General features: G+C 61.7%; 1 protein-coding gene and 1 long non-coding RNA gene across 2 annotated transcripts; both read right to left on the bottom strand.

Annotated features, from left to right (window-relative positions):
- Positions 1-1268: 1268 nt before the first annotated feature.
- LOC120890463 (uncharacterized) lies at positions 1269-16611 on the bottom strand. Its single transcript, XR_013437130.1, has 3 exons — positions 15971-16611; positions 3379-4261; positions 1269-3163 (listed from the first exon to the last, which is right to left on the bottom strand). It is a non-coding gene; the product is annotated as an uncharacterized LOC120890463 (long non-coding RNA).
- Positions 16612-17351: 740 nt separating this feature from the next.
- On the bottom strand, positions 17352-25354 carry LOC144364764 (uncharacterized). The gene is made up of 3 exons (XM_078041205.1): positions 25270-25354; positions 21271-23459; positions 17352-17904 (listed from the first exon to the last, which is right to left on the bottom strand). Exons 1-2 carry the CDS (start codon positions 25352-25354, stop codon positions 22351-22353), a joined length of 1194 nt encoding a protein of 397 aa, XP_077897331.1. The 3' UTR covers positions 17352-17904; positions 21271-22350.
- Between the last annotated feature and the right edge of the window lie 488 nt (positions 25355-25842).

Here is a 25842-nt window from a genome sequence, read left to right as displayed (position 1 = left end):
GGGGGCAGGACGTCACTGGGAGGGGGCAGGCCAGGGGATTGAAACAATGTCTTCCTGGGCCCCCCTTGGCCACGGGACACAGGTCCCCTGTGCTGTGAAACTCTGTTTGCAGAAAGGGTGTCACCAAACGTGTCCAGGTTTGGAGCAAGGCCATGTGGCAAGGTGTGCTCTCTGCTGCTCTGCCATGCCCACCAGCCATGCCCACCAGCCATGCCCATCGCCCATGCCCACCGGCCATGCACAACAGCCCATGCCCATTGGCCACGCCCATCGCCCACGCCCATCCACCATGCCCAACAGCCAATGCCCATTGGCCATGCCCAACAGCCCATGCCCATCTGCCATGGTCAATAGCCCATGCCCATCGGCCATGCCCAACAGCCCATCAGCCCCATCAGCCCATGCCCATCGCCCATGCCCATCGCCCATGCCCACCGCCCATGCCCATCGCCCATGCCCATCGCCCATGCCCATCGCCCATGCCCATCAGCCATGTCCATCAGCCATGCCCATCGCCCATGCCCATCGCCCATGCCCATCGCCCATGCCCTTCAGCCCATGCCCATCGCCCATGCCCATCGCCCATGCCCATCGCCCATGCCCATCGCCCATGCCCATCGCCCATGCCCTTCAGCCCATGCCCATCGCCCATGCCCATCGGCCATGCCCATCGCCCATGCCCAACAGCCCATGCCCATCGCCCATGCCCATCGCCCATGCCCATTGCCCATGCCCATCGCCCATGCCCATCGCCCATGCCCTTCAGCCTACACCAGTGTGAGGGAGGTGAGGGAGCATGAAGCGCGGCCTGAGGCACCAGCCAGCCAGCTCCTGGGGGAGCCAGCCCTGACCAGGCCAAGGCAAAGGCAGAAGGAGGGACGCTGCCCGCCAGACACAGGCTGCGGAGAATAAGAGAGAAAGTCCTAAAAGCAGGAAAGGTGGTAGCTTCTATCAAAGGAAAGAAGATCACAGCTCACTCCCCGGGAAACAACGGAGACCAAAACTCTGGGTGGAGATCTTCACAACGCTGAGAGAACGGGCTGTGGCCACACCTGTGATCCCGGCCACTCGGGTGGCTGAGGCAGGAGGGCCGCAGGTTCAAAGCCAGCCTCAGCAACTCAGCAAGGATCGAAGCAACTTGGCAAGATCCCGGGTCAAAATCAGACGTAAAAATGGCTGGGGCTGGGGCTCAGTGGCACAGTCCTCCCAGGTTCAATCCCAGGACCCCCCCCCCAACTTGCTGATAAATATTAAGTTCCAGCAAAGACTTTGGGGTCTTAACTAATTTACTTAACCGTTTATCTGGAGGTGACTTTAGACTTCCTGTGTAAGAAGAGTCTCAAACCCTCCAGCGTCCATCTGTCCCCGCTGAGCTTCCCCCGCTGTGACAGCAGATCTAAGGTGAACTGGGGTCGAGGCTGTGGACGACGCGCTGCCCGAGTCCCTCAGCCATCCCACTGTGCTTGTCTGTCCAGAACCAGGCTGTCTTCTCCCCAAATCGCCCTGGTCCCGGGTGGGGGCCAGCTTTTCCGACTTTCCTTGTTGTCTGAGACTTGGCCCCAGCAGCCTGGCGAGGGCCTCTGCAGAACGGCCTCACAGCGGCCTACGGCAGGGTCCTGGACTTCTAGGAAGGACACCCGAGGCGGGACGCCACCTGACTGCTCCTGGTGGTGTCAGCCTCGGCCCTCAGATGAGGTGGCCTCTGCCCAGCACTCCAGCACCAGTCCCTGCTGTCCCTGGAGTCCAGCAGCTCCACACGGTGACCAGCACTCCTGCTCCACCGTGTGCGTCTCCTGGAAATACCTGCTGGCGCCCCTGGAGCCAAAGTGTGTCCAGCAGGTGGGACAGGTGTGGCCAGCCCCAGAGGAACAGGACACATGCCACAGCATGGCCTCGTGCCTCGACCTGCCGCAGGCTGCCCACAGCCAGGGGCACAGGGCCTCCCTGACACCGTCCCCCTCCTCCACTCCATTGTCCCCTCTTCCACCACTGTCCGCTCTTTCATCCCCGTCCTCCTGTCTCCCCCTGCCCTGTCTGCAGGTGCGAGGCAGCACCTGGGAGTGTCCTATCTTGGTCTTCCGTGTCACTCTGGCCTTGCCCCCTCCTGGCCTCACCCCCTCCTGGCCTGCCCTGGCTTCTGCCCTGCGGGCTCCTGGAGTGGATGCCCCTGCCCCCCTGGGTGTCCCGACATGGTGCCCAACACTGCAGGGCTCGGCGGGCGCTGCTGAGTGGACTCTGGGAGAGCTGTGGAGCCCGGCCTGGGCCAGCCTGCTCCTCGGCCAGCGGCGGGGCCTGCTGAGTCACGGCTCCCCCTGGGTCTGCACTGCTCTTGGTCGCATGTCCTGACAGATGGGAACTTCCCGGCTGCTGGGAGAGAAGCTTGGCTGTTGGGAAATGTATCCTGAAGGAAGTGGCTGGAATGTGACTCACCCGGGCTGTTTGAACCCTGGTGGGGTGAGCAGCCCCGAGGACTCCTGTCCAGCTGGCGGGGGCCCCCAGCGACGAGGCCAGCCCTGGCTTCCTTCCCTCCATGTGGAGCCGTGATCTGGCACCGCCTCTGAACACTGGGACGACTGACAACCCTACCAGCCCACACGTCTGTGTCCCACGAAGAGGAGTCGGGCAGAGAGGGCTGCGGCAGGAGCAGTGGGGGACGTGGACCCCCGAGAGGTTCTCAAAGAGGCTCCCATGAAGTCAGGATTCCCTCCAGGATCCAGGGGTGCCCGGGTGGCCCTGACCAGAGACTGGCCGTGGCGAACCCCAGGACCACAGTGACTCCCCAGTGTGGGATGGAAACAGCCACCAAGGTGCCCTCCCGTGGATGGCCATGTCCCTTCCCTCTGTAGAACCAGTGGCAGGATGGTGGCTCTCAGCAGCCTCGTGGGAAAGGAGATGTCCTGGGACCCGGGCAAAAGGCCGGGGAGATCACATGTCCATGTGGGCCGAAGGCTGGGCCTCTCCCTCCCTCGCTGTCGGGGTCCTGGGGGGGCACACAGTGCCGTCAAGTGTCTTCCAAGGTGCTGTCCCTGCTGGCCAGCTGAGGCCTCTGGAGTGGAGCTGCATCCTGGCTGAGCCGGGAGACCATGTCCAACCCTCCATTCCCTGTCGAGCTCGAGCGGCCTCAGCAGGGCCCCAGGGGGCGGCCGTGGCTTCTGCCGGGGAGCTGATAAACAGGGAAGAGAGACAGGACCTGGGACCCAAGTCCACGGAGCACCTGGGGCCTGGGGAGGGAGGGCGAGGGCACACGGCCACCCTCCCCCCACCAGGAAGGTGAGCTCCTGTCTAGCTGCAGGGGCCCTGGACAGGCAGAGGAGGGAAGGCCAGCTGGGCTGGCCACAGGGACAGGAGCCCAGCACTCATGCCCAGGAGGGAGCTCACCTGAAGGACCACATGGAGAGACCGGCAGCCCCGAGTAGGGGAGAGAGAACCCAGAGGAGGAGGAAATGAGGCCTGTGTCTGTGCGTCCACCCAGGCAGGCTGGGGGGCCACTCCCGGGGAACTTGGCCTCTGTGGACGTCCGGCGAAGCACCCGCTGCAGACTCCTGTGTGTGTCCACGCTCAGCGTCTTGGTGGACACGCACTGAGGGCTGGGGGCACCGCTCTGCGAGTCTCCTGTCGGGAGGTGGGATTCCTCTAGTGCAGAGCCCGAGGACCCGGGAACATGTCCTCTGCACCCGCCACCCACACTCCAGGAGCTGGTGTCTCCCGTGACGCACGGGGTTCCCTCCACACAACCACCAGGGTCCTGTGCCTGCTGCCCCTGCCCTGGGCAGCCTTCTCTTACCAGTGACCCGGCTGCCAGGGAAACTCCCCAGAGCCCGTGGGATCGGCCCAGGGGAGACTTGCAGGGACAGGGACCTGCCTCAGTTGACCCCCTTCCAGACCAGTGCCAGGCACGGAGACCTGAGGCTGCCCGGCTCCGCGAGGACCGTGTGCTGCAAAGGACCTTCCCACGGCCGGGGGCTCCTGCGGGTGGAGGCTGCTTAGGGGTCCGCGGACGCTGAGGGACACCCACACTGAGGGCAATTCCTGAATGAAAGGAAGGGACCAAGCACAGTCCTCTCAGGGCAGTCCTGGTGCTCGGGGACCAGCAGGGGAGCCCGGGGGGAGGGGAGGCAGCTGGCGTGGGGAGCCAAGGCTGGAGGAAGGTGGGGGCAGCCGGCAGCTCCAGGCTTGCAGCTGGGTCAGTGGGGCCTGGGAACACAGCAGTCCTCGAGGTGACTCAGGCCAGCGGTGGGGGAGGGACACAGTGCAGGCCCATCTGCAAGAGGAAAGAGAGGCTGGGAGGAGATGTCCTTGGAGACCAAGGGCCAATCTGGCTCCCTGCCCACAAACCAGTGCTGTGGGAATCCCATGCCCACCCCAGGGGCCTGCCCCATCTGCAGGGCTGATCCTCCTCGGGCCACGTCCAGGCCAGCCCAGCGAGGTGCCTGCTGCGTGGCGAGGCCCCCACTCATCGCATGCCCTCCACATTGCCCCAGGGCTCCCAGCCCAGACACAGTCCAGACTCATGTGTGGAGGGGCACGTGTGTGTGCAGGTGAAGGTGTGTGTGTGTGCGTGGGCCTGCACACAGATGTGGGCACAGAGCATGTGGGTAAGTCTGCTGTGAGTGCAGGCATCCTGGAGATACAAGCATCTAGGCTCACAGGGGCACACGAGTGGAGGTGTGTGCACTGTCAGCCTGTGTGTGCGTGTGTGTGCATGCATGTATGTGTGTGCGTGTGCATGTGTGTGCATATGTGTGCATGTGTGCGAGTATACGTGTGTACGTGTGTGCGTGTTTGTGCATATGTGTGTGAGTACATGTGTGCGTATGTGTGCGAGTACATATGTGTGTGTGTGTGTGTGTGTGTGTGTGTGTGTGTGTGTGTGTGTGAGAGAGAGAGAGAGAGAAGGCCGTGCATGCACTGAGGACTCCCTGGGCCAGGCTGCCTCTGGACTCCTCTCTTGGCCTCTGCCCGGCTCAGCCCTCCTCTGTGGCCATGGCATGTGGTCTCGCAGAAGACCTGAGGAGGGGACTGGAGAGAGCCCTCCTGGTGGAGGCGACCCTGGGGGGAGTGTCTGGGTCCCCTCGTGGCCCTGGTGGCTGGGCTTGGTGGGCAGTGTGGGACAAGAGGCTGGGAGGTGGCCTGGTTACACTGTGGGGCTCTGGTGGTGCCCACAGCAGGGGCAGCTAGCCCTCCTCGCCAGTCCTCCAGGTGCCGTGGAGGAGCAGCCAACAGGGAGGTATTGGTGATGAGGGGAGGGAGGCGCAGGGGGCCTGGGGCCCTGCTGCTGTGCATGGACACAGGGACAACACAGCCCACGGTGGCCGGCTCTCACAGTGGACGCCCCTGTCCTGCTGCGGGAAGCTCAGACATGAGAGGGGCAGACGTAGCAGGGCGGCTCGGCTTTCTGAGAGCTTCGAGGACGGGTGGACTGCCCAGGCTGAGCCCGTGGCCACAGGCCCAGGAGGGCACTTGAGCCTGCCCTCTTCCTCTGCCGTCTCTCACCGCCGCTCTGACGGGGAACAAGATCTAAGACAGAACTTGGAGCCTCTGCAGAAAGGAGAGCTCCGGGGACACCTCCCACCCAGAGCACAACCCAGTGTCCAGCGCGGGGGTGGGGAGAGCCTGGGCCCAGCTTTGGGGCCAGCGCTCAGACCCGACCCTGGGACTGTGCACTGAGGAGGGGCCCTGGTGGTGGAGAAGAAGCAAGGAGGGGGACAAAGGATGGGGACAAGGTGTGTGGAGGGTGGGGGCCATGAGATGAGGTGACTCAGATGGATTATTGACTCATCAACCCACAGACCCTGGAGGCCCTGCCTGGCATAAGGAATGGTGGACAGCTGGCCCAAGGGTGGGAGGTGTCGTGGCCGGCCCCCGTCTCCCCATCCCCAGAGCCATGGACAGCACAGGAATGAAGCTGTGCCCTCTCTCTAACACACACAGAGTTCTACCACCCGTGCTGCCCACAGGGCCACCCCCACTGGTTCCTAGTGCCTTCCTCTCCCTCATTGTTCTTTACTGTATTATTTTGTGTTCTCTAGATTTTAGATTATAATATAAATTTCATGATCAATTGAAGCTCCTAAGACAGTGTATCAGGCAGAATTCTGGTCACTGTGAACAAACACTCAACAGAAGAACTTGGAGGAAGAGAGGTCTATTCTGGCTCATGGAGGGTCAGTCCAGGGTGAGCTGACCTCAGACCTCAATGCATGGCAGAAGGGCACCCCAAGGAAGAGTGGCCCACACGCAGAGAGAGAGGAAGGGGCCACAGGAAATGCTCCCTTGCAGGGCAGCTCCCTTGGCCCCCCTCCTGCAGCCACGCCCACCTGCTCCACAGTCACACCACGTCAGCCCCATCAAGCCAGGAGTGACCCAGTGGGACACAGCTCTCACAGCGCAGTCATCTACCTCCTAATGTTTCCACATTACACAGGACCACCTGGGAGACACCTCACCCCAGACCACAACGTCCTGCCCTTGGTCCCTAAAGCTCAGGTCCACCTCATGATGCACAAGGCATTCAGTCCATCTCCAAACGTCCATGGTCCAACATCGCCCAAAAGCCCAAGTCCCAAGGCTCATCTGAGACTCCAGGAAGATTCCTGGCTGTGAGTCCCTGTAAAAATCCAAAGCAAATTCACCAAACAGAGGGCACGGAGTGCCCATTCCCCTCCAAAAAGGACAATAAGGGCGTGGAAAGAAGGGATGGGACAGAAACGCCAGACCCAGGCCAGGCAGACAAGTCCACACTCGGCTTTGGACACGCACTGAGATGTGCTCTCCAAGGAGCTCGGCACCTCTGCCTCCCGCTTCCGCACACTGGATCCTTTTCAGACGGTCTCCACAGCAGCAGCTTGGCCCCGCAGCCCGCATCGCGCCTTCATTCCTGGGGTCTCGGTTCCAGTCTCAGCTTTACCTTCACAGCCTCGTCACTCTCTCAGGAGCCGCCCTCAGGGACTCTGACCTGCTGCCCTCTGCCTGGCCTCCCAGGCCTTCCTGTGAGATCTCCGTGGAGCCTCGGTGACCCGTGACTCCAGCACGCTGCGTTCCTGCAGAACCTCCATGGATGAGGCCGAAGTCTGGCCCCACTTGAGTGCTGGGCTCCCTGGGATGGTGGCTCTGGTGACCTCTGAGTTCCTGTGAAACAACCTCCTACCCCCAACTCCACCCCACCCCACCGCCCGTGCCAGCCAGGTACCGCTAGGGTCTCTTCTCAAAGACACTTTTACTTTTACACCTTGTGTCTGTGTTGGGGGTGCTTGTGCCAATGTCAGAGATGCCCCCCAGCAATCTTTCCTATTGTCTCTGTGCCAGCTACTTGGCATCTCTTTAAGGGCTACAGTCTCTTTAATAAACTCACCTTCCTTGGTCCCCAGTTGCTCACAATTTTCTGGCCAAACTGAAAGTTTCAAAAATCCTTCTCTGCTTTCTCCTGATTCTCATAGTAAGCCTGACTAAAACCTACCAGCAAAACCCACACCATAGCCTGAATGCTGTGCTGCCTTGAAATTTTCTCTGGCAGATTAATGAGGCCATCATCTTTAAATTCATCCTCCACAGTCTCAGGACATGAATGAGCAAAATATAGACAACTTCTTTGCCGGGATGTTGTGTGATTGGCCTCTGGTCAAGTTCCCAACAGTCCTTCCCCCTGAAACCTCATGAGCGCAGTCTTTACTGTCTGCATTCCTATCAGCGTTGGGTCTTCTGAGCTCCACTAGAATCACCATTAGTTCTGCTTACCCCATTCTAAGTCTTCTGTAGTCTACACGATGTTGAGAGCCACAGCCGAAGGGGCCCCAGCAAACTTCCAGCTGCCGGCTGATGATTGGCTCACAGCGGCCCCAGCAACATCTAGCTGATTGGCTCCTCTGTGGTGATGCTCATTGGGCTGTTTCCCCGCCCTTCAGACTGCCAGCTGATGATTGGCTCACAGCGGCCCCAGCAACTTCCAGCTGCCAGCTGATTGGCTCACAGCGGCCCCAGCAACATCTAGCTGATTGGCTCCTCTGTGGTGATGCTCATTGGAGATGCTCATTGACCTGTTTGAATAAGCCTATCTATAAATTCAGCGTAAGGTTCATTAGCTCCTTGAATTACCTTAGATAATTGACCTTGTAAACCTCCATGTCCTTGTAAAGTCTTCCAGGCCTTAACTGCATTTACAGCAATTTGTAAATATACACCAGGATCATATGCAAGTTGTTGCTGCCGATCCTCATAAGGTCCCTTTCCTAACAACATATCTAGATTTCTCTGAGGATAACCAGCTGCTGCATTTCGCCTAGCCGTCTCCTTGCAAAATTCCTCATTGGCAACCTTCCATAACAGGTATTGACCTCCATTTAGCACAGCTTTACACATATTAGCCCAATCTGCTGGCGTCACGTTTAAGTTGGTAATGGATTCGACCAAGCTTACAGTGAAGGGTGCTTGAGGACCATAGGTTGTTACAGCCTCTTTTAGCTCCTTCACTGATTTGAAATTTAAAGCATGGTGAATTCGCTGCCCTCCTACCTCAAATACAGGGCATACTTGAGATCCTGTCTCAGGATCCCAACTATCAACTGCGGGGGTTGGGGGCCTCCCAGCATATGGAGGTGGTGCTGTTGATTGGACACTTATGCCTTCTGGTAGAGGTGGTGCTGTTGATTGGACACTTACGCTCTGTGATAGAAAGATGTTATTAGCAGTCTCCTGTTGTAACTTTTCCCCTGATGGCTTTTTCTGCTCTAAACTTCCTTCCTCTGTCTCACTAGCTCGAAAGACCTTCTCTTGTACTTGAATCTTTTCCTCTTTCTGACTAACTTGAGAGACTTCCTCTTCTACTTGAATCAATATGTCTTCTTCTTCCTCTACCTTTGTCTGAACTGAAGGCTTTGGACTAAGCAAACCAGATATGTACGTCCACAATGACAATGTGCCAACTGGCAGAGTCCCTGGATTGTTCTTTTCTATTCTTTTTAAATCTTCACCATGATGGTCCCACTGTGATATATCTAACAACTCCTCCTTAAAAAGCCATGGGCTATATTCTTGTATTACATCAACGTATGCCCTGACTGCTCTTGATTTTACTGGGAAGCCTCCTTCCTCTAACAATTTACTTAACACTCTTTCGGTTTGTTTTTTACTAATTGCTGATCCCGTGTTTCTACTATAATACAACCCAACAAGATGACGCCAAACAACACCCAGACAGAATGAAATAAAAATGGAACCACACAAAATCATTGTATCAGCCTTTCTATCCTCCTGACATGTGCATCCGTCCTTTCTCCCTCAGACGCAAATAGTTTTTCCTCAGATGTGAGTGGTTTTTCTTCCCTCCCACTCATCTCCAGGGACAGGCAACTTAAAACAAAAGTGAAGCCAAACAAAAGAGGAAACTTAGAATGGCTACCCATCCTCTAGCCCTGCCCTCAGGGGCGAGCAGTTTACTTACCCTCAGTCGCTCCCCGTACGGGCCACCAAATGCTGCAGTCTGGCTGGGCACAATTCAGGAGCCACTTGTCAAAAGAAACTAACTTTATTTTTAGAACCACAAATGCCAAACAAAACAGCTCCTCAGGGAAAAACCCTCAGAACCCAACTGCCACCACTGGCTTCCACACGCCTCTCACCCACACACCAGCCTCTCCACCTCCCACAATCCTCCTGCTCTTGAGGCCGATTGGCTGGGTCATGTGGGCAGAGCCAAAGAAGTCCCCCAATGAGCAGCTCCGTGGTCTGAAAGGGCAGGGAAACAGCCCAATGAGCAGCTCCGTGGAGGAGCCAATCAGCTAGGTGTTGCTGGGGCCACTGTGAGCCAATCATCAGCTGGCAGTCTGAAGGGCAGGGAAACAGCCCAATGAACATCACCGCAGAGGAGCCAATCAGCTAGATGTTGCTGGGGCCGCTGTGAGCCAATCATCAGCTGGCAGTCTGAAGGACGGGGAAACAGCCCAATGAGCATCACTGCCGAGGAGCCAATCAGCTAGATGTTGCTGGGGCCGCTGTGAGCCAATCATCAGCTGGCAGTCTGAAGTTTACTGGCAGCTGGAAGTTTGCTGGGGCCCCTTCGGCTGTGGCTCTCAACATACACCTCCAAACCACCTCTCCTAAAAGCCAGATCCAAGGGCTTCAGAACCACACAGTCAGTGTGGTCACAGCAACAGCCCTGCTGTCCGTACCAACTTCTGATTCGGTCCACCTTGCACCACCATGATCAAAACGACTGACAAGGGCCACTCACAGGAGGGAAAGTTTATTTGAGCTCACGGTGTCAGAGGTTTGGCTCATGGTGTCAGAGGTTTGGTCCAAGAGGAGGCAGGACAGCATGGTGGAAGGGTGTGGCAGAGGAGCACTGCTCTGGACATGGTGGCCAGAAGCAGAGTGGGGGAGGAGGAGCCGCAGGGAAGAGGCTCCCTTCCCAGGCAGCCCCAGAGACCCCTCCTCCAGCCACCCACCTGCCACAGTTACCCCTGGTCAGTCCACTCCCGCGAGGATAAACTGATCAGGTCACAGCACTCAGTCATCTCACCTCTGAACACTCCTCAGTGACACAGGAGAGAGGAGACACCTCATTTCACCACCACGGTGGGAGACCTTGGAGATGGGCTCCATGCAAAGGCCACCCCTCTGCCGCCTCGTCTCCACGCTTGGCCTCTCCGGCCCACTCCCGTCTCAGCCACGGTGCTCCCTGTACTACTTCCTTGGCATTTGGGAGGAGAACGGGGGCAAGGCCCGGGGCTTAGTCCTGCCCTCAGAAGATGCTGTGAGGGCCTGTGGCGCCTGCCTGCCCTCTCCAGCCCTGTCCTGAGCACCGTGAAGGGCTGCGGTTTGAATAAGACCTGTTCTCTCCTGTGACGGGCTCAGGAGAGGGGGGCACAGGCCCCCAGGCCTCTGGGCAGACGCAGGGAGCACCGCAGGAGGCCCTGCAGGCCAGCTCAGGGAGCCACTCCCGGGGCTCCGACCTGTGGGCGGGCTCAGGGCCTGGCCCCAGGCTGCCTGCGGCAGGCTTGTGCTCAGGCCAAGTGAGCTGCCCACCCTGCAGCTCTCCTCTCCCTGAGGCTTTGTTTTGAAATGATTTAAAACTCAGAAGAAAATTAAAGTTACAAGAATAAAGAGGGAATTTTCTGGAAACTCTTTTTCCCGACGGCCGAGTTATTGCCTTTTGTCCCTGGTGTTCGTCCAGTGGACGGTGACCCTGAAGATTTTCAGAGAAGAGCCTGAGTGAGGCAGGCCTGTAGTGACACACGTGGTCACCCATATAACAGGGCTCATGAGGGGACCCAGGCCAAAACCGGAATGTTCCCCTCCTGTGAAAGAACGTCTGATTGGAAAAACGCTCCGAGTCAGGGGCAAGGTCAGCCTGGGAAATGTGCAGCCTCAGCACGTCCCACGTCGAGCCACCCGTGAACTCGGGCTGGGAGCCACTTGCTGTGATGGTGAACATATGGTCACTTCCTTTTGAAGGAACATTTATTTGTTTCCCAACTTAACTCTTCTCATTTTTTCCAGTGATTTATTTTGAAATAATTCAAAACTTAGAAGAAAATTAAAGATACAAGAATAGAGAGGGAACCTTCTGGAAACTCTTATCCCAACTGCTGAGCTCTTACTTCTTGTCCCATTTCCTTTATCCCACACTCTCTCCCTTTCTCTAGGGGAGGTGGGTGGGAGTCACCAGGTCTGTGTATCCCAAGGCCTCATGACATTCTCCTGTAGACCCTCAGTGACCGCAGGACATTGTGTGCACAGCGGCCCCAGGGGTGCGTCTCTGGTCGGGTGTCCAGGGACATGAGACATCCCCCATCACAGCATCTCCTGGCTCCTTCCAGCTACTGCACTTGCCTGACCTTCCTTCCCCTGTCCCTGGGCAGTCTTCCCTGCTTCCATGAAGGGCACGGATGCCCCCACAGCCCAGGGCCAGGGAGAGAGGTGGGCACTACTGAGAGAGTCAGCCGCCCAGGAGCAGCAGGCTCTCAGACCCTCCCGTGCACGCTTGTCTCGCCCTATTGCATTGGCCGTCGTCTCTAGCACCAGGTGGAGGAGACAGAGACAGCCTGGCCCCGCTACCAGCAGGGGGAGCACTGGGTACTCCACCCACAATCCACTGCAGCTGTGGGTCTGGCGGTGGCCCACATGGGCTTCAGGAAGTTCCACTTTGTTCTTGGCCTGGTTGGTTTTTATCTATGATCGGGAGTATTGAATTTTCTTTCCTTAGTGTTTTTTCCTGCATTCATTCAAGTCACGTGTTTTGACCCTCTGATGTGCCCATGTGGAGAGCCACGTGGTTGACCTTGGAGGGGCCCGTGGGCTCAGTGCTGGGCAGGTGTGTGGTCGCTCCTCATTGCTGCTGGGTGAGACCTACCAGCGCTTGGTCTTGTGTCGACGTCCACCTAGGAATTTGCTCCTTGATCTTCTTTCCTAGCGATGCCTTGGTCAGGTGGGTGCCAGGGTCCCATCAGCCTTGTGAATGAGCTGGAAGTGGCAGAGGTGTCCTCGGGCCCTCGTAACGGGCCCAGGTGGGACGGCCCAGGCCGGAGGCATCTTGGGCCTCACATCCTGGAGGCTGGAGGCCTGGGCCAGGGGATTCAGCAGCTTTAGAGCCCCTCCTTGTCTCAGGCAGCATCTCCCGTGTCCTCTCCAGGCCCCATGGACTTAAGGGACTGAGTTGTGTTGGGTCAGGACCTCCCGTGACCTCTCCGTGGGCCCAGCTCTGAGTCATGGCCCAGCGGTCCCCGCGCAGTGGGACCCCTCCTCTTCTCTATTCTGTGCATGGTTTGTGCGAGGCTGGAGAGGTTTCTCCCTACGTACTTTCTAAAAGTCACCAGTGGAACCGTCCTGGCGTGGCCTCCAGCTGAAGAAGGAGCCGTGGCTGCTGACCTCTCGCTGGCCTCAGCTTGGGCGGGCTCCGCTCTCCTGGGGCTCCGTCACCCCGGCCACGGGGCGCCCTGACATAAAGCTGGTGAATTCGCTGTTGCCCCGTTGCCCACGCGGCCTCCCTTCCTGGGGCCGATCGCAGCAGCGCGTCGTCCTGGGTCCCCCATCTTGGGACTGAAGCCAGCTGACTGTCCCCTTCCCAGTTGGTCACTTGCTTGTGTCTCTCCCTCTTTGCTTTGATTTTTATCATTTCTTCTCTTCTACTCTTGGCCTCTAGTTGGCCTGCCTTTCCCAACTCTGCACAGGAACCTCAAACAACTGATACCAAGCCACCCGAAGCTTCCCATGTCCCTCCCCTGTCCCCTGTGTCCTCCGAGCCCCTCCCTCCCTCCCCCAGGTTGCTCGTCTGACTTTTCATCATCATTACTAAAGTGTTCCGGTTCCTCTGAGATCTCTCCTCTGACCCGTGAGCTCCTTAGATGTGCAGCATTTAATTTCCAAACAGCCGAGGCTTTTCCAGACATGCGGGACCTGGGTGGGACACTGGGCCCCGTCTGCACACAGGGCAGAGGACCCATCTCTCTGTCAGCAGCCCATGGAGAGGGGTGTCACTGCTCCCACTTTTTGAGAGAGAAAACTGGGGCTCAGGACATGGTAGGAAGCTGCCGGGGGTGTGGGAGGGCCAGTACACGCAGGTCCCATGTCAGTTTAGTGGAGCTGCCCCCGTACAGCACCCACCGGGCTCAGACAGCGGGCCTCACTGGCCTCCACTCTGCAGGCCAGGACACGGAACCTGTGTGGGAGGGCTGGCTCCTGCGGGGACCGCGTCCAGGCCTCCCAGCCTCCAGTGGGGCCAGCGCACCGCTGCCGAGCTATGGCCACCGCCCTGACCTCTGCTTCCGCCTTCACGTGGCCTTGTCCCATGTGGACATTGTGCCACGTCTCCCTTCCCACTGGACACCATGGTTGGTTAGGCCACCCCAAGGCCCTCATTTGAAACCAACCACATCTCTGCCAGGGCCAGGGCTGGACTTAACTAGGGGGACACGATCCAACCCTCAATGGCGTACACCTGTGCACGGTGCACTGCACGCGTGTCTGTGCACATACGTGTCTGTGCGTGTGCTGCGTGACTGTGAGCCCTGTCTCTGCTGACAGGGGAGAGTCGGGGCCCAGTGCAGGGGCCAGCAGTCGCTTTCCCAGGGTGATTTTCTGTAGTCTGCAGGGTCAGGCTGCCCTGGCTGTGGGCAGTGAATGGGCAGCAGGTCCCCAAGCCAGGGTCAGCCACTGCAGCTCTCCAACTGTCCACAGACAGGCGAGAACAAGGGCTGTGTGTGCTTGGGTGGAGATGGCCACGGGCCGAGGGTGGCAGGGGGCCCTGAAGAGAGGGGCAGGGGAGGCTGGGGGGAGGACCAGCAGGACGAGCCCAGCACAGAGCCCCCGAGACTCGGCCGCGGGTCAGGGAAAGGAGCAGAAGCAAATGAAGAGGCAGGGCTCAGGTCTGGACAGCTGCCCAGCCTCTGCTGCCGAGTGGGGGAGGCCGTCCTCTCCGCCAGGCCTCGGGGCATGGAGTTCTGCCCTTCTTTCCTGAAGCACCCTCCACAGAGCGGCTTGTGCTTAGGCCTCGGTTCCGAGACCCACCAGCTCTCTGCCCCCAGGTCAAGCTGGAGGGAAGGAGCACCGGCTTTGGCAGGTTCTGTGCAGGCTGCTGGCCTCAGGGCTGACCACGGTGGGCAGCCAGCTACTAGCAGGATGTGGACCCGGGTGCTGGCGTGCAGCCTCCCGATGTATGGGAAGAGCTCGGCTGCAGCCGAGCTGGTCAGACTTTCCAGGTTCGGCGGGTCACTGTGTAGGAGGAAGGAAGTGGTCTTGGGAGCGGCCGATAAGCCCTCCAGCCCCTGCAGGAAGGGTGGGCCACGCACGCTCTGCCTGGGCCCTGCGTCCCCAGAAGGCGGGGGCTGTGAGCGCCCAGGGACCTGTGGGCCAGGTGCAGGCTGAGGCAGCCCGTCAGGGCCACACACAGTTACATGCACCCCCAAAGCAGGGGCTCCCCACTGGGGCCCCAGCCAGGGAGGAAAGCCGGGTGCCCCTCACAGAGCCAGCAGCATCCAGGCTTGCTGGGTGGGGCTGGGGCCGGAGGGCAGGCGGCAAGCCTGGGCTCGGCTGGGCTCAGGCCCAAGGTTCTCAGGAGACCCGCAGGAGAGGAGCCGGATTCCTGCACAGCTTGAGGCCTCTGGCCGGGAATCAACCTCTGCTCAAGGAACTTTGCTGAGCTCCTTCTGATTTTTGGAGCAGAACCTTTGGCCCCGGCATGCAGCTCTGACCCCCACTCTGTCCCAGGGCTGCCGTGGGGCCGTCCGCTGCCCGAGCCCTGCTCCCTCCTGAACCCCAGCTGTCCAGAGCCCTCTCTGGCCTCCCCAGGTCTTGCTCTGCAGGACCCCCAGCTCCCCGGCCTGTGGTCCTGCTGCACGCTGAGCACATTCTTGTCCACTGTAGCCCAGAGGCTGCAGCCACTTTGGAGAGGGGCTTTGGTCAGCAGCGGGGACGAGGACAGACCCCTGGGCTGGCCATCCACCCAGCTCCCCGCCCAGCATTAGATCCTTGACCCACTGGCCCTGAGCGTCTGTAAGTCCCACATTCCAGAGCTGCAGGCCTCCCTTCCTGGCCCCAGTTCATCTCCTGGTCACTTGCTCCTTACGGCAGCCCTGCTGCTGGGCTCTGAGGGCCTCCCCTCGCTCTCCAGTCCTCTCCAGTCTGAGAAGTCTGGCCGGAGGCCTGTGGTGTTTCCCACCCCACTACCTGATGGTCAGGATCAGGCCACCTGCCCCAGGACGCTGTCCCTGGAGACGGGTCAGGGCTGAGGAATGGGAGCCGGCCCACGCCTCCATCAGCTTCCACCCGCATACAGCAGGTGCTCAGCATGGCTTCACTGAGCTGTCCAGGGTGAGTCGGTGTGCCCAGTGTGCCCAGTCTGACCCCAGGAAGGGGAGGCCTGGAGGTGTGGCTGACCTTGGCAGCGAGGCCCTGAGCGGCCAAGGCTGAGCCTGCACACACAGTCCCAGCGTGTGCAGAGGACCCAGGGCCCTTCAAGGCCCCTGCCCCAGACACTTACCACAAAAGAGATGCTTCCTGCGTGACCTGTCCCCAGCCTCATCCCCAGCCTCACCCGGAGCCTGGGCTGATGACGGCCGGAGCCCGGGCTGATGACGGCCGGAGCCCTCAGAACCGTCTGCCACCAACAGTCAGAGCCCCTCGTCCTGCAGAGAAGCAGGACCTCAGTGCCGACCGGGAGGAGGGTCCTGCTCACAGAGCTGGACCCAGGCAGCCCCGGTGGGGCCCAGTGTCCCCCAATCCAGGCAAAGATGTGCCCTTCATGTGTGCACACAAGGCATGAGCTGAGCACATGGACCCGGTGTGTGGGGTGTGTGAATGCAGCTGCACGTGTGATGTGTGTGCACACGTGTGTGGGGACATGCATGTGCTGGGGGTGCATGTGCTGTGCACATGTGTGCAATGTGTGCACACATATGGAGTCTATGTGTGGCCACATGTGTGGTGTGTCATGTGAACATATGTGTGCACATGTGGGGGGAACACACATGTGCATGTATTTGGCACTGTATGAGTGTGCATTCATAGGAAGGCTCTCCCGGGCAGTGGGAAGGCTCTCCCGGGCAGTGGGAAGGCTCTCCCGGGCAGTGGGAAGGCTCTCCCGGGCAGTGGGAAGGCTCTCCCGGGCAGTGGGAAGGCTCTCCCGGGCAGTGGGAAGGCTCTCCCGGGCAGTGGGAAGGCTCTCCCGGGCAGTGGGAAGGCTCTCCCGGGCAGTGGGAAGGCTCTCCCGGGCAGTGGGAAGGCTCTCCCGGGCAGTGGGAAGGCTCTCCCGGGCAGGGAAGGCTCTCCCGGGCAGTGGGAAGGCTCTCCCGGGCAGTGGGAAGGCTCTCCCGGGCAGTGGGAAGGCTCTCCCGGGCAGTGGGAAGGCTCTCCCGGGCAGTGGGAAGGCTGTCCCGGGCAGTGGGAAGGCTCTCCCGGGCAGTGGGAAGGCTCTCCCGGGCAGTGGGAAGGCTCTCCCGGGCAGTGGGAAGGCTCTCCCGGGCAGTGGGAAGGCTCTCCCGGGCAGTGGGAAGGCTCTCCCGGGCAGTGGGAAGGCTCTCCCGGGCAGTGGGAAGGCTGTCCCGGGCAGTGGGAAGGCTCTCCTGGGCAGTGGGAAGGCTCTCCTGGGCAGTGGGAAGGCTCTCCTGGGCAGTGGGAAGGCTCTCCCGGGCAGGGAAGGCTCTCCCGGGCAGTGGGAAGGCTCTCCCGGGCAGTGGGAAGGCTCTCCCGGGCAGTGGGAAGGCTCTCCCGGGCAGTGGGAAGGCTCTCCCGGGCAGTGGGAAGGCTGTCCCGGGCAGTGGGAAGGCTCTCCCGGGCAGTGGGAAGGCTCTCCCGGGCAGTGGGAAGGCTCTCCCGGGCAGTGGGAAGGCTCTCCCGGGCAGTGGGAAGGCTCTCCCGGGCAGTGGGAAGGCTCTCCCGGGCAGTGGGAAGGCTCTCCCGGGCAGTGGGAAGGCTCTCCTGGGCAGTGGGAAGGCTCTCCCGGGCAGTAGGAAGGCTCTCTGTGCCCCAGGTGAGTCCAGCAGATTCCAGCCCCCTCCGCAGTCAGCCGCAGTGCACCCCACAGCGGGATGCAGGAGCCCGCTGCTGGCCTCCCTGACAGGGTTTGTAGGTGTGTATCGGAATCAGGATCCAAACTCACTGCCCTCACGGACCTCGAGGGCCACGTGTGTCTTGGCCGCCCCCTTCATTTCCAGGGCATCCTGGGGATTTGCCTGTCCAGTGCCTCCATGAGCCCGCCTGGCCTCGCTGGACAGGGTCCTCCATCCCTGCGCTTCCTGAACCCAGGGCTCTGGTCCTGGGGCTGGTCAGAGGCAGAGCCTCTGGGAGGCCCACGCACCCGGCGCTCTCCTCTGGGGACAGCTGGATCCACAGGTTCAGGACCTCTGCTGGCGGCTCCTGTTCTGGGAACAGTGGTGTCCTACTCTGTCTTCCGTGGGCGTCAGCTCGCTGGACACCCTGTGGGAAGAGCTCTCCTGTGAGCTGTCCAGCCACGGCGGGCGAGGGCTGGCGCAGGGAGCCAGGCGAAGGCCCACTCTGCTTTCCCTGCAGGGCCCTCGACCACGGCAGGGCCTAAGCCCCTGCGAGGGACTCTAAATGCCCTTCTGAGCCATGTTCCTCCTCTGGCTGTGGGCATTATCTGCCCGATGCCCCTGGACCCACCGGCCAGCGGAAGCCTTCAGAGCCAGCTGCTTGTCCTACCCGCAGGATGGCAGGCGTGACTTGCTGGACGCAGAGGGTGCTCCGGGTGCCATCAAGGACCACAGTGCGCTGGGGGACTCTTTGTCCTGCCCCACCCTGGGAGGCGGCCTCCTCCCCAAGAGCCCCGGGTCCCCAGAGGAAGGGCTGGGAGGCTGCCCTTGGGGTCCAGGGGCACAGGTGTCCTGTCCTTGGTTAGAAACACGCAAAGCTCAGGAGTCCCAGCGGCCACCTCCAGGGAGATCTCAGAATCCCCTCCAGTCCCTGATTTCAGCTGTGTCCCCTCCGACCTGGGCCATCCTGCTCCCTCACACCTGGCCATCCTGCTCCCTCACACCTGGCCATCCTGGTCCCTCACACCTGGGCCATCCTGCTCCCTCACACCTGGCCATCCTGGTCCCTCACACCTGGGCCATCTTGGTCCCTCACACCTGGGCCATCCTGGTCCCTCACACCTGGCCATCCTGGTCCCTCACACCTGGGCCATCCTGGTCCCTCACACCTGGGCATCCTGCTCCCTCACACCTGGCCATCCTGGTCCCTCACACCTGGGCATCCTGCTCCCTCACACCTGGCCATCCTGGTCCCTCACACCTGGGCCATCCTGGTCCCTCACACCTGGCCATCCTGCTCCCTCACACCTGGGCCATCCTGGTCCCTCACACCTGGGCCATCCTGGTCCCTCACACCTGGGCCATCCTGGTCCCTCACACCTGGGCATCCTGGTCCCTCACACCTGGCCATCCTGGTCCCTCACACCTGAACCATCCTGGTCCCTCACACCTGGGCATCCTGGTCCCTCACACCTGGCCATCCTGCTCCCTCACACCTGGCCATCCTGGTCCCTCACACCTGGCCATCCTGGTCCCTCACACCTGGGCCATCCTGGTCCCTCACACCTGGACCAACTTGGTCCCTCACACCTGGGCCATCCTGCTCCCTCACACCTGGCCATCCTGGTCCCTCACACCTGAGCCATCCTGGTCCCTCACACCTGGGCCATCCTGGTCCCTCACACCTGGCCATCCTGGCCCCTCACACCTGGGCCATCCTGGTCCCTCACACCTGGCCATCCTGGTCCCTCACACCTGGCCATCCTGGTCCCTCACACCTGGGCCATCTTGGTCCCTCACATCTGGCCATCCTGGTCCCTCACACCTGGGCCATCCTGGTCCCTCACACCTGGGCCATCCTGGTCCCTCACACCTGGGCCATCCTAGTCCCTCACACTTGGCCATCCTGGTCCCTCACACCTGGGCCATCCTGGTCCCTCACACCTGGGCCATCCTGGTCCCTCACACCTGGGCCATCCTGGTCCCTCACACCTGGGCCATCCTGGTCCCTCACACCTGGGCATCCTGGTCCCTCACACCTGGCCATCCTGGTCCCTCACACCTGGGCCATCCTGGTCCCTCACACCTGGCCATCCTGGTCCCTCACACCTGGGCCATCCTGGTCCCTCACACCTGGGCCATCCTAGTCCCTCACACTTGGCCATCCTGGTCCCTCACACCTGGGCCATCCTGGTCCCTCACACCTGGGCCATCCTGGTCCCTCACACCTGGGCCATCCTGGTCCCTCACACCTGGCCATCCTGGTCCCTCACACCTGGGCCATCCTGGTCCCTCACACCTGGGCCATCCTGGTCCCTCACACCTGGGCCATCTCGGATCCTTTGTACCTGGGCAGTCCTGGTTCATATGACACCAGCAGTGCATTTTGCTCTGTCCTCATGGGCTTTATTTGCAACTGTACATGTCCCACTTCAGGACAGCAGGCCGATGCAGTCACCAACCTTGTTGCCGTGTGTGGCTGGTTTCTGTGTGGCTCCACAGGGTCAGGGTCAAGTGCTGCTGTTCCAAGCTCAGCGGGCACCATTTTGGATGGCACGGCCATTGCCATGACACAAAACCTGGCCCCTGACCCCTCTCTGGGACTTCCGGCCCACCTCGTGCTCTGCTCTTCAGTGGCTGGACTGTCCATCACATGGCCTGGCTCACCCAGCTGGACTTGGCTCCTGCCAGGAGGCAGGTTTGGGCCCCAGGCCTGTGAGGCCCCTGCAGGGACAAAGCTGGACTGTGCCTGCCCAGCCTTGTCACCACAAGCCAGTTGTCCCCTTCCTGGACTGTCTCCCGACTTGCGTGGCTTCGCAGGCCTGAGTGGGTGCAGAGGGCCGGTCCACTGGCCTGACCCGAGCCATGCCAGACGGAGACTGGCCCGGACAGCTCGGCTTCTGCAGGGGACGTCACATGGACTCCCAGAAGGACAGGGGGGTCATCTCTGCCCCAGCAGCCGGCCCAGCCTGGAGCGTGGAGCCAGCTCAGAGGTTGCTGGTCACAGCGGGGCCAGCAGTGGACCACGAGGAGCTGGGATCGGGTCCCATCCTGAGGGGGCGGGGGCAAGAGGGGCCTGGAGGCAGCCTGGGCCCAGGGCCGCGGTCCATCCTGTGCCTGTCACCTGCCACCCTGCTGTAGCCACAGACACCCAGAGCCACTCCACCTGTGGTCTCTTCCCTGGGGGTCCACACGGACCCTGAGTGGCCGTGGGGAGTTCTGTGTGGACAGGCGCGCTCTCTTGGTTGACACGGTGGTTGCCAGTGTCCACACCTGTCCTTCCCTTCCAGCCCCACCTCAGCAAGGGGACACCTGCCTGCCCCCAGCTGCCGTAGCTCGTCTCAGGTGGTCTACGCCTGCCCCAGCCCACGTGGACCCCATTCAAGGGCTAGGTCCACCTGTGGTCCCGGGCCAGCACCGCAGGGGCCCACACCGTGGTCTGGACAGGCCATGGCTCACGTCCTCCTGGGCACTGACTGTGGGGGGTGCAGCTCACGTGCTTGTCCCCATGTGGAGAGCCTCCGTCACCCGTGTGCTGAGGCCACTCTAACCAAGCACCTGGTGTCCCGGGTGTCCCTGGGCCCTCCGCACTGTGGTCACCAGCACTGACTCCTGGTCTCGGGCCGGTGGGACCCCTCGCCCTGGCCTTCAGGCTCAGCCTGGCCACTGAGTCTCCGCGTCTCCACGCAGACGTCCTGACGCCTGGCCACACCCGGGCCACACTGACGCGTGTCTGCGGAGGGCTCGCCGGGATCGAGTCAGACCCACACCACTGTTCCGCCTGGTAACTCACCTCTTCACACGTGGACACTCCGTGTCCCTTCGCTGATCGACGTCCTCTTTCATCTAGTGTGGGGTCCTTGTCAGAGTCCCGACCGGCGTCTAGCGGCTTCCGACCCCGTGGGAGTGGTGTCCGCGGGAGCTCCCGCTGTCTTGTGGCTGTGAGTCCCAAGTGGTGAGCGCCAAGGGCTGGTTCCTGCCCTGGTCCTGGCTAAGCCACTTTAAACCTCACAGGGCCCTGGGGGCAGCTCCTCTCCTTCAGGGAGAGGCCGCTGTGTCCATATCGACAGACGTGAGATCCAGGCCACACGCTGACCCCAGGGCACTGGACCCCTGAGCCAGGCCCAGGCCTTTGTCATTTTATTTAGAGACAGGGTCTCTGACGCTCAGGGCCTTGCTGAGGCTGGCCTTCAAGTTGGGACCCTCCTGCCTCAGGCTCCCGAGTCGCTGGGACCACGGGTGGGCGCCACCAGGCCCGGCTCCGCGTCCTCTTCAGCCCGGGTGTTCAGCCACAGAGGATCCAGTTTCCCTGGACGTGTGACTGTGTGACTGGCAGGAAAACTCAGAGGACGAGGTGAGCACCAGGCCCACTCCCGGAGGTGGTGAGTGCGAGGGGCAGCAGAGGGCTGCGTGCACACACACGCTGTCCCTGGCCCACAGTGGGCACAGGTGTGCGTGCGTGGCGGTTTCCCAGTGTGCGCACGGAGCCAGACTCGGCCACCAGACGGGGTCGGGTCAGGAGCCCTGAGCGGGTGGGCGGCTCTGGACGATCCCAGCTCTGACTCACCAGGGCCTCCTGGGCAGGGCACTTCCGCCCGCCCATTCCTGCTCCCCACGTGGGTTGCAGGGCGAGGGTGGCCAAGCCAAGCCCTGCCTGGGCAGTTGCCAGGCCCAGGGCCCCACGGCTGGCCCTCACACCTGACTGGAGCAGCTGACCTCTAGCACCTGGCGTTGGGCTCTGTCCCCAGCTGGGCAGCCAGCCGTGGAGTCCAGATGCCCGCTCCTCCCTCGGAGTGTCCTTCCCTGAGGAGCTCAGAGCACAGCCGTCCACCCTCAGCAGCGAGGCCGCCTCTGGCCCCAGGGCCTTGGATCATCAAGAGGAAAGCTGCTCTCTGGGCCAGGGTGTCCCTGGGTGGACGTGTGGACGCGAGGCTGAGGGGCAGAGAGGTCTCTGTTGGCGGAAGGTGCGCAGCCCATGGCGGAGCCCCAGGCCCTCGGGGAGAGACAGTGTCGGGGACAGGGGAGACTCCCAGCTGGGCAGGGGCGCGTGGGTGATCCTGTTGTGAACTCCCACACAGAGCGTCCAGTTTTGAGGGCTGGACTTGAATTTCCAGGAGACTTGGGCAAGCGACCCCCTCCCTCCAGACCCCAGTCCTGCCCTGGAAGACACGGGCTCTCCCTGTCTCCCCTCCCTCTGTCCAGGGACGTCGGGAGGCCAGGTCAGGGGGGGCCGGGGCAGGGGGCCGGGCCGCAGGCGTCCGAGGCGACTCTCGGTGAGTGCCCGGCTCCGAGCCCCGATTCCCTCCTCTCCGCGAGACTTTCTACGGGAAGGGGCGCCCCCGTGGCTCTGGGGCAGCAGAGACTCCCAGGCGGGGCGAGTGGACAGGGCAGGAGGGGAGGGCAGGCTTCCCGTCTGCTGTGGGCCCCTCCAGGGAGACCAGAGCGCCCCAGGAAGCCAGGGAGGACCCCCGTGGGGATCAGCTTTCCCCGGGGAAGGCCGCCTCCGGCCTCTGGTCTGTAATTTGGCAACACAACCCCAAATAGATAAGATACGGCGCTGGCCGTGGACGCTGGCCCGAGGCGCACAACAGTAGCTGGCCTTTGGGACTTTTCCCTCCAAGGCCGATCTTTTCAGAAGGAAAAATATGACAAAGCTGCTACTGTCGCGTCCAGCTGGGCAGACCCATTTATTTTTAACCCGGTAGGAGGAACCAAGTGGTGGACATACCTTCACACACTCACCCACGCCCGCAGAGCGGGGGACACAGAATGCACCCCAGCAGACCAGGGGTTCCAGGTAATCAAAATAAGTCTGTGCTGTCACAGCCAAGGCCCCAGGACAGCAGGTGCAGGGACAGCAGCAACACAGCCACTGGGCAGCTACACAGCAGCACTGGCTGCACCAGCTGCTCTGCAAATCTAAGACTGCTCCAAAGACAACGCCAAACCACAGCCCCTTCTCTACTGAGGCTGCCGTTTGTCCTAAGGGTACTGTCAATCATTTTAAAGGTCAAGTTTGGAGATTTTCATGTGATGTTTCTGGGGAGAGACTGGGCATTGGGTGGTTCTCCATTTGATGACTGAGTTACTAACTAAGCATTTGTAAGTGCTTTTACTGTTCCCAAGCAGGAGTTGTGCAGCTTGGCCTTGCCCGAGCCGAGCAGGGTAAGCACCCCACCCTGATGCGAAGGTCAACCTCACATTTCCTGACCTCCTCAAGCAGCCTCCGCACTTGGCAAGAATAAAACAGCAACAAGTGAGCACCGAGTTACTGACATCGTTATTTTAATCTTTGGACAAGTGATTGAGCCCTAGGGTGCTCTAGCACACCCCCAGCCCTTTTTATTTTTTATTTTGAGACAAGGTCTCACTAAGTTGCGGAGGCTGGTCTTGAACTCATGATCCTCCTGCCTCAGCCTCCTGCGCCACTGCCTGTGTCGGGACACCGTCACACAGATGAGGACCCTCCCAGGCCTCTCCCTGCGGGGCCACAGTCATGGGCCCTGGGTCCAACACATCCTTCTGGGAGGTCACAGCCCGACACACGGCTAACTTCTCCATGTGCAGGGCCACAGGGGAACTCCCCGGCTTCGGGAGTCCACTCCACCGAGGGCCTGCTACCACCCATGGCCTCCTGACCAGCTGCCCCAACCTGCCAGCTGCCCAAGTGGACAGACCCACAGGGAGCTTTCTGGCCCCGCCCATTCCTCTGGCCAGGAGCCAGGAGCAGCCCAGCAGGTCCCCTGGCTGGGGACAGCTCACAGGGCAGCTGGGCTGTGGGGGCTGCGGTCATCTGGGCCTCACGGGGCGAGATGGGTGGGTCCACGCAGGGGCTTCTCTTGGGGGGAGGCTTCATCCCCCGCCCCCACCCCCAGGCCTGGCGGCTGCCCCACAGAGGTCCCCCACCCCCAGGCCTGGCGGCTGACCCACAGTTGTCCCCACCCCCAGGCCTGGCGGCTGACCCACAGTCGTCCCCATCCCCAGGCCTGGCGGCTGACCCACAGAGGTCCCCCACCCCCAGGCCTGGCGGCTGACCCACGGTCGTCCCCATCCCCAGGCCTGGCGGCTGACCCACGGAGGTCCCCCGCCCCCAGGCCTGGCAGCTGACCCACGGTCGTCCCCACCCCCAGGCCTGGCGGCTGACCCACGGAGATTCCCACCCCCAGCCTGGCGGCTGACCCACGGAGGTCCCCCGCCCCCAGGCCTGGCAGCTGACCCACGGTCGTCCCCACCCCCAGGCCTGGCGGCTGACCCATGGAGGTTCCCACCCCCAGGCCTGGCGGCTGACCCATGGACATCCCCCGCCCCCAGCCTGGCGGCTGACCCACGGAGGTCCCCCGCCTTGGCGATGCCGTCACAGGGCCTCTGTCCTGCAGCCCCTGGGGAAGAGGACAGGCCCCTCTGCCCGGGGGGCACCCGGAGACCCCAGGAGACCCCCTCTGTGGAAGTCCCAAGTGCCTGGGAGAGCTGCCTTTCCTTCCTGAGGGTCCGGCCCCCGGGCAGGCGAGCAGGACACACGCCCAGCCCAGGTGGGAGCCGTGGCGACCAGGGCCAGACCCCGAGGCTGACAGGGGCCGCTGCAGCGAGTCCTCAGCTGAGCTCCCTGGGCTCCCCTCCAGGTGGGGCCCAAGACTCAGGTGGTGCGTGGCTCTCAGCCCAGGGGGTGAGGCCAGCGAGCGTCATGGACACAGTGGACCTCCAAGCACCAGGAAAAGGACAGCAAGGGCAGCCCAGGCCCTGCCTCCAGTGTCCCGAGACACAGATGGGCTGGACAGGACCCCTGCAATCCCACCCGGCAGGCTGCTGTCCTCCACCTGGGCCCCACGGGCCCTGGACACCCCCACCACGTAACCCCGGCCAGCTCCCAGGCCGGCCATGCCTACTGGACCCACTGGGTTTGGACACTGGAGCTGCTGGCGGTCAGCAATGGAGGGAGTAGTCCCCAGGTTGTCAGGCAGAGCTGGACACCCTCCACTGAGGCCAGGGGACCCTGTCCTCACAGTGACCGCTCCAGAGGTCCTCAGGCCTTGGTGCTCCTGCATGGCTGGCCTGGCCTGCCCTCCTGGCCTCGCCTCCCTCTTGCGGCCACACCCTGGCCACAGTCTCCTAACGGGCTCTGTCTGGGGCCCCTGTGTCCTGGGACCTGCTCCCCCTGGCTCCCAGGGGCCAAGTGCAGCCTGCTGGAAGCCTGCGGCCACTTGGTTATCTGGAGGCCAGGCCAGGGCTTGGGGATGGGGGGTTTCAGTCAAGGACGCTGGTGACACTTGGCAGCTTCGGATGGGGCAGAGGGACGCCCCAGGGGCTGTGGGCCTGCTCTCTGCACTGTGTTGGGGTCTGATGTTTCTCACAGGCCCTGGTAGAAGCC

This window comes from Ictidomys tridecemlineatus, chromosome 3, assembly GCF_052094955.1.
Source record: "Ictidomys tridecemlineatus isolate mIctTri1 chromosome 3, mIctTri1.hap1, whole genome shotgun sequence".
NCBI lineage: Eukaryota > Metazoa > Chordata > Mammalia > Rodentia > Sciuridae > Ictidomys > Ictidomys tridecemlineatus.
The sequence above is the reverse complement of the archived record's forward strand: the minus strand, read 5'-3'. Positions and strand labels throughout refer to the sequence as shown.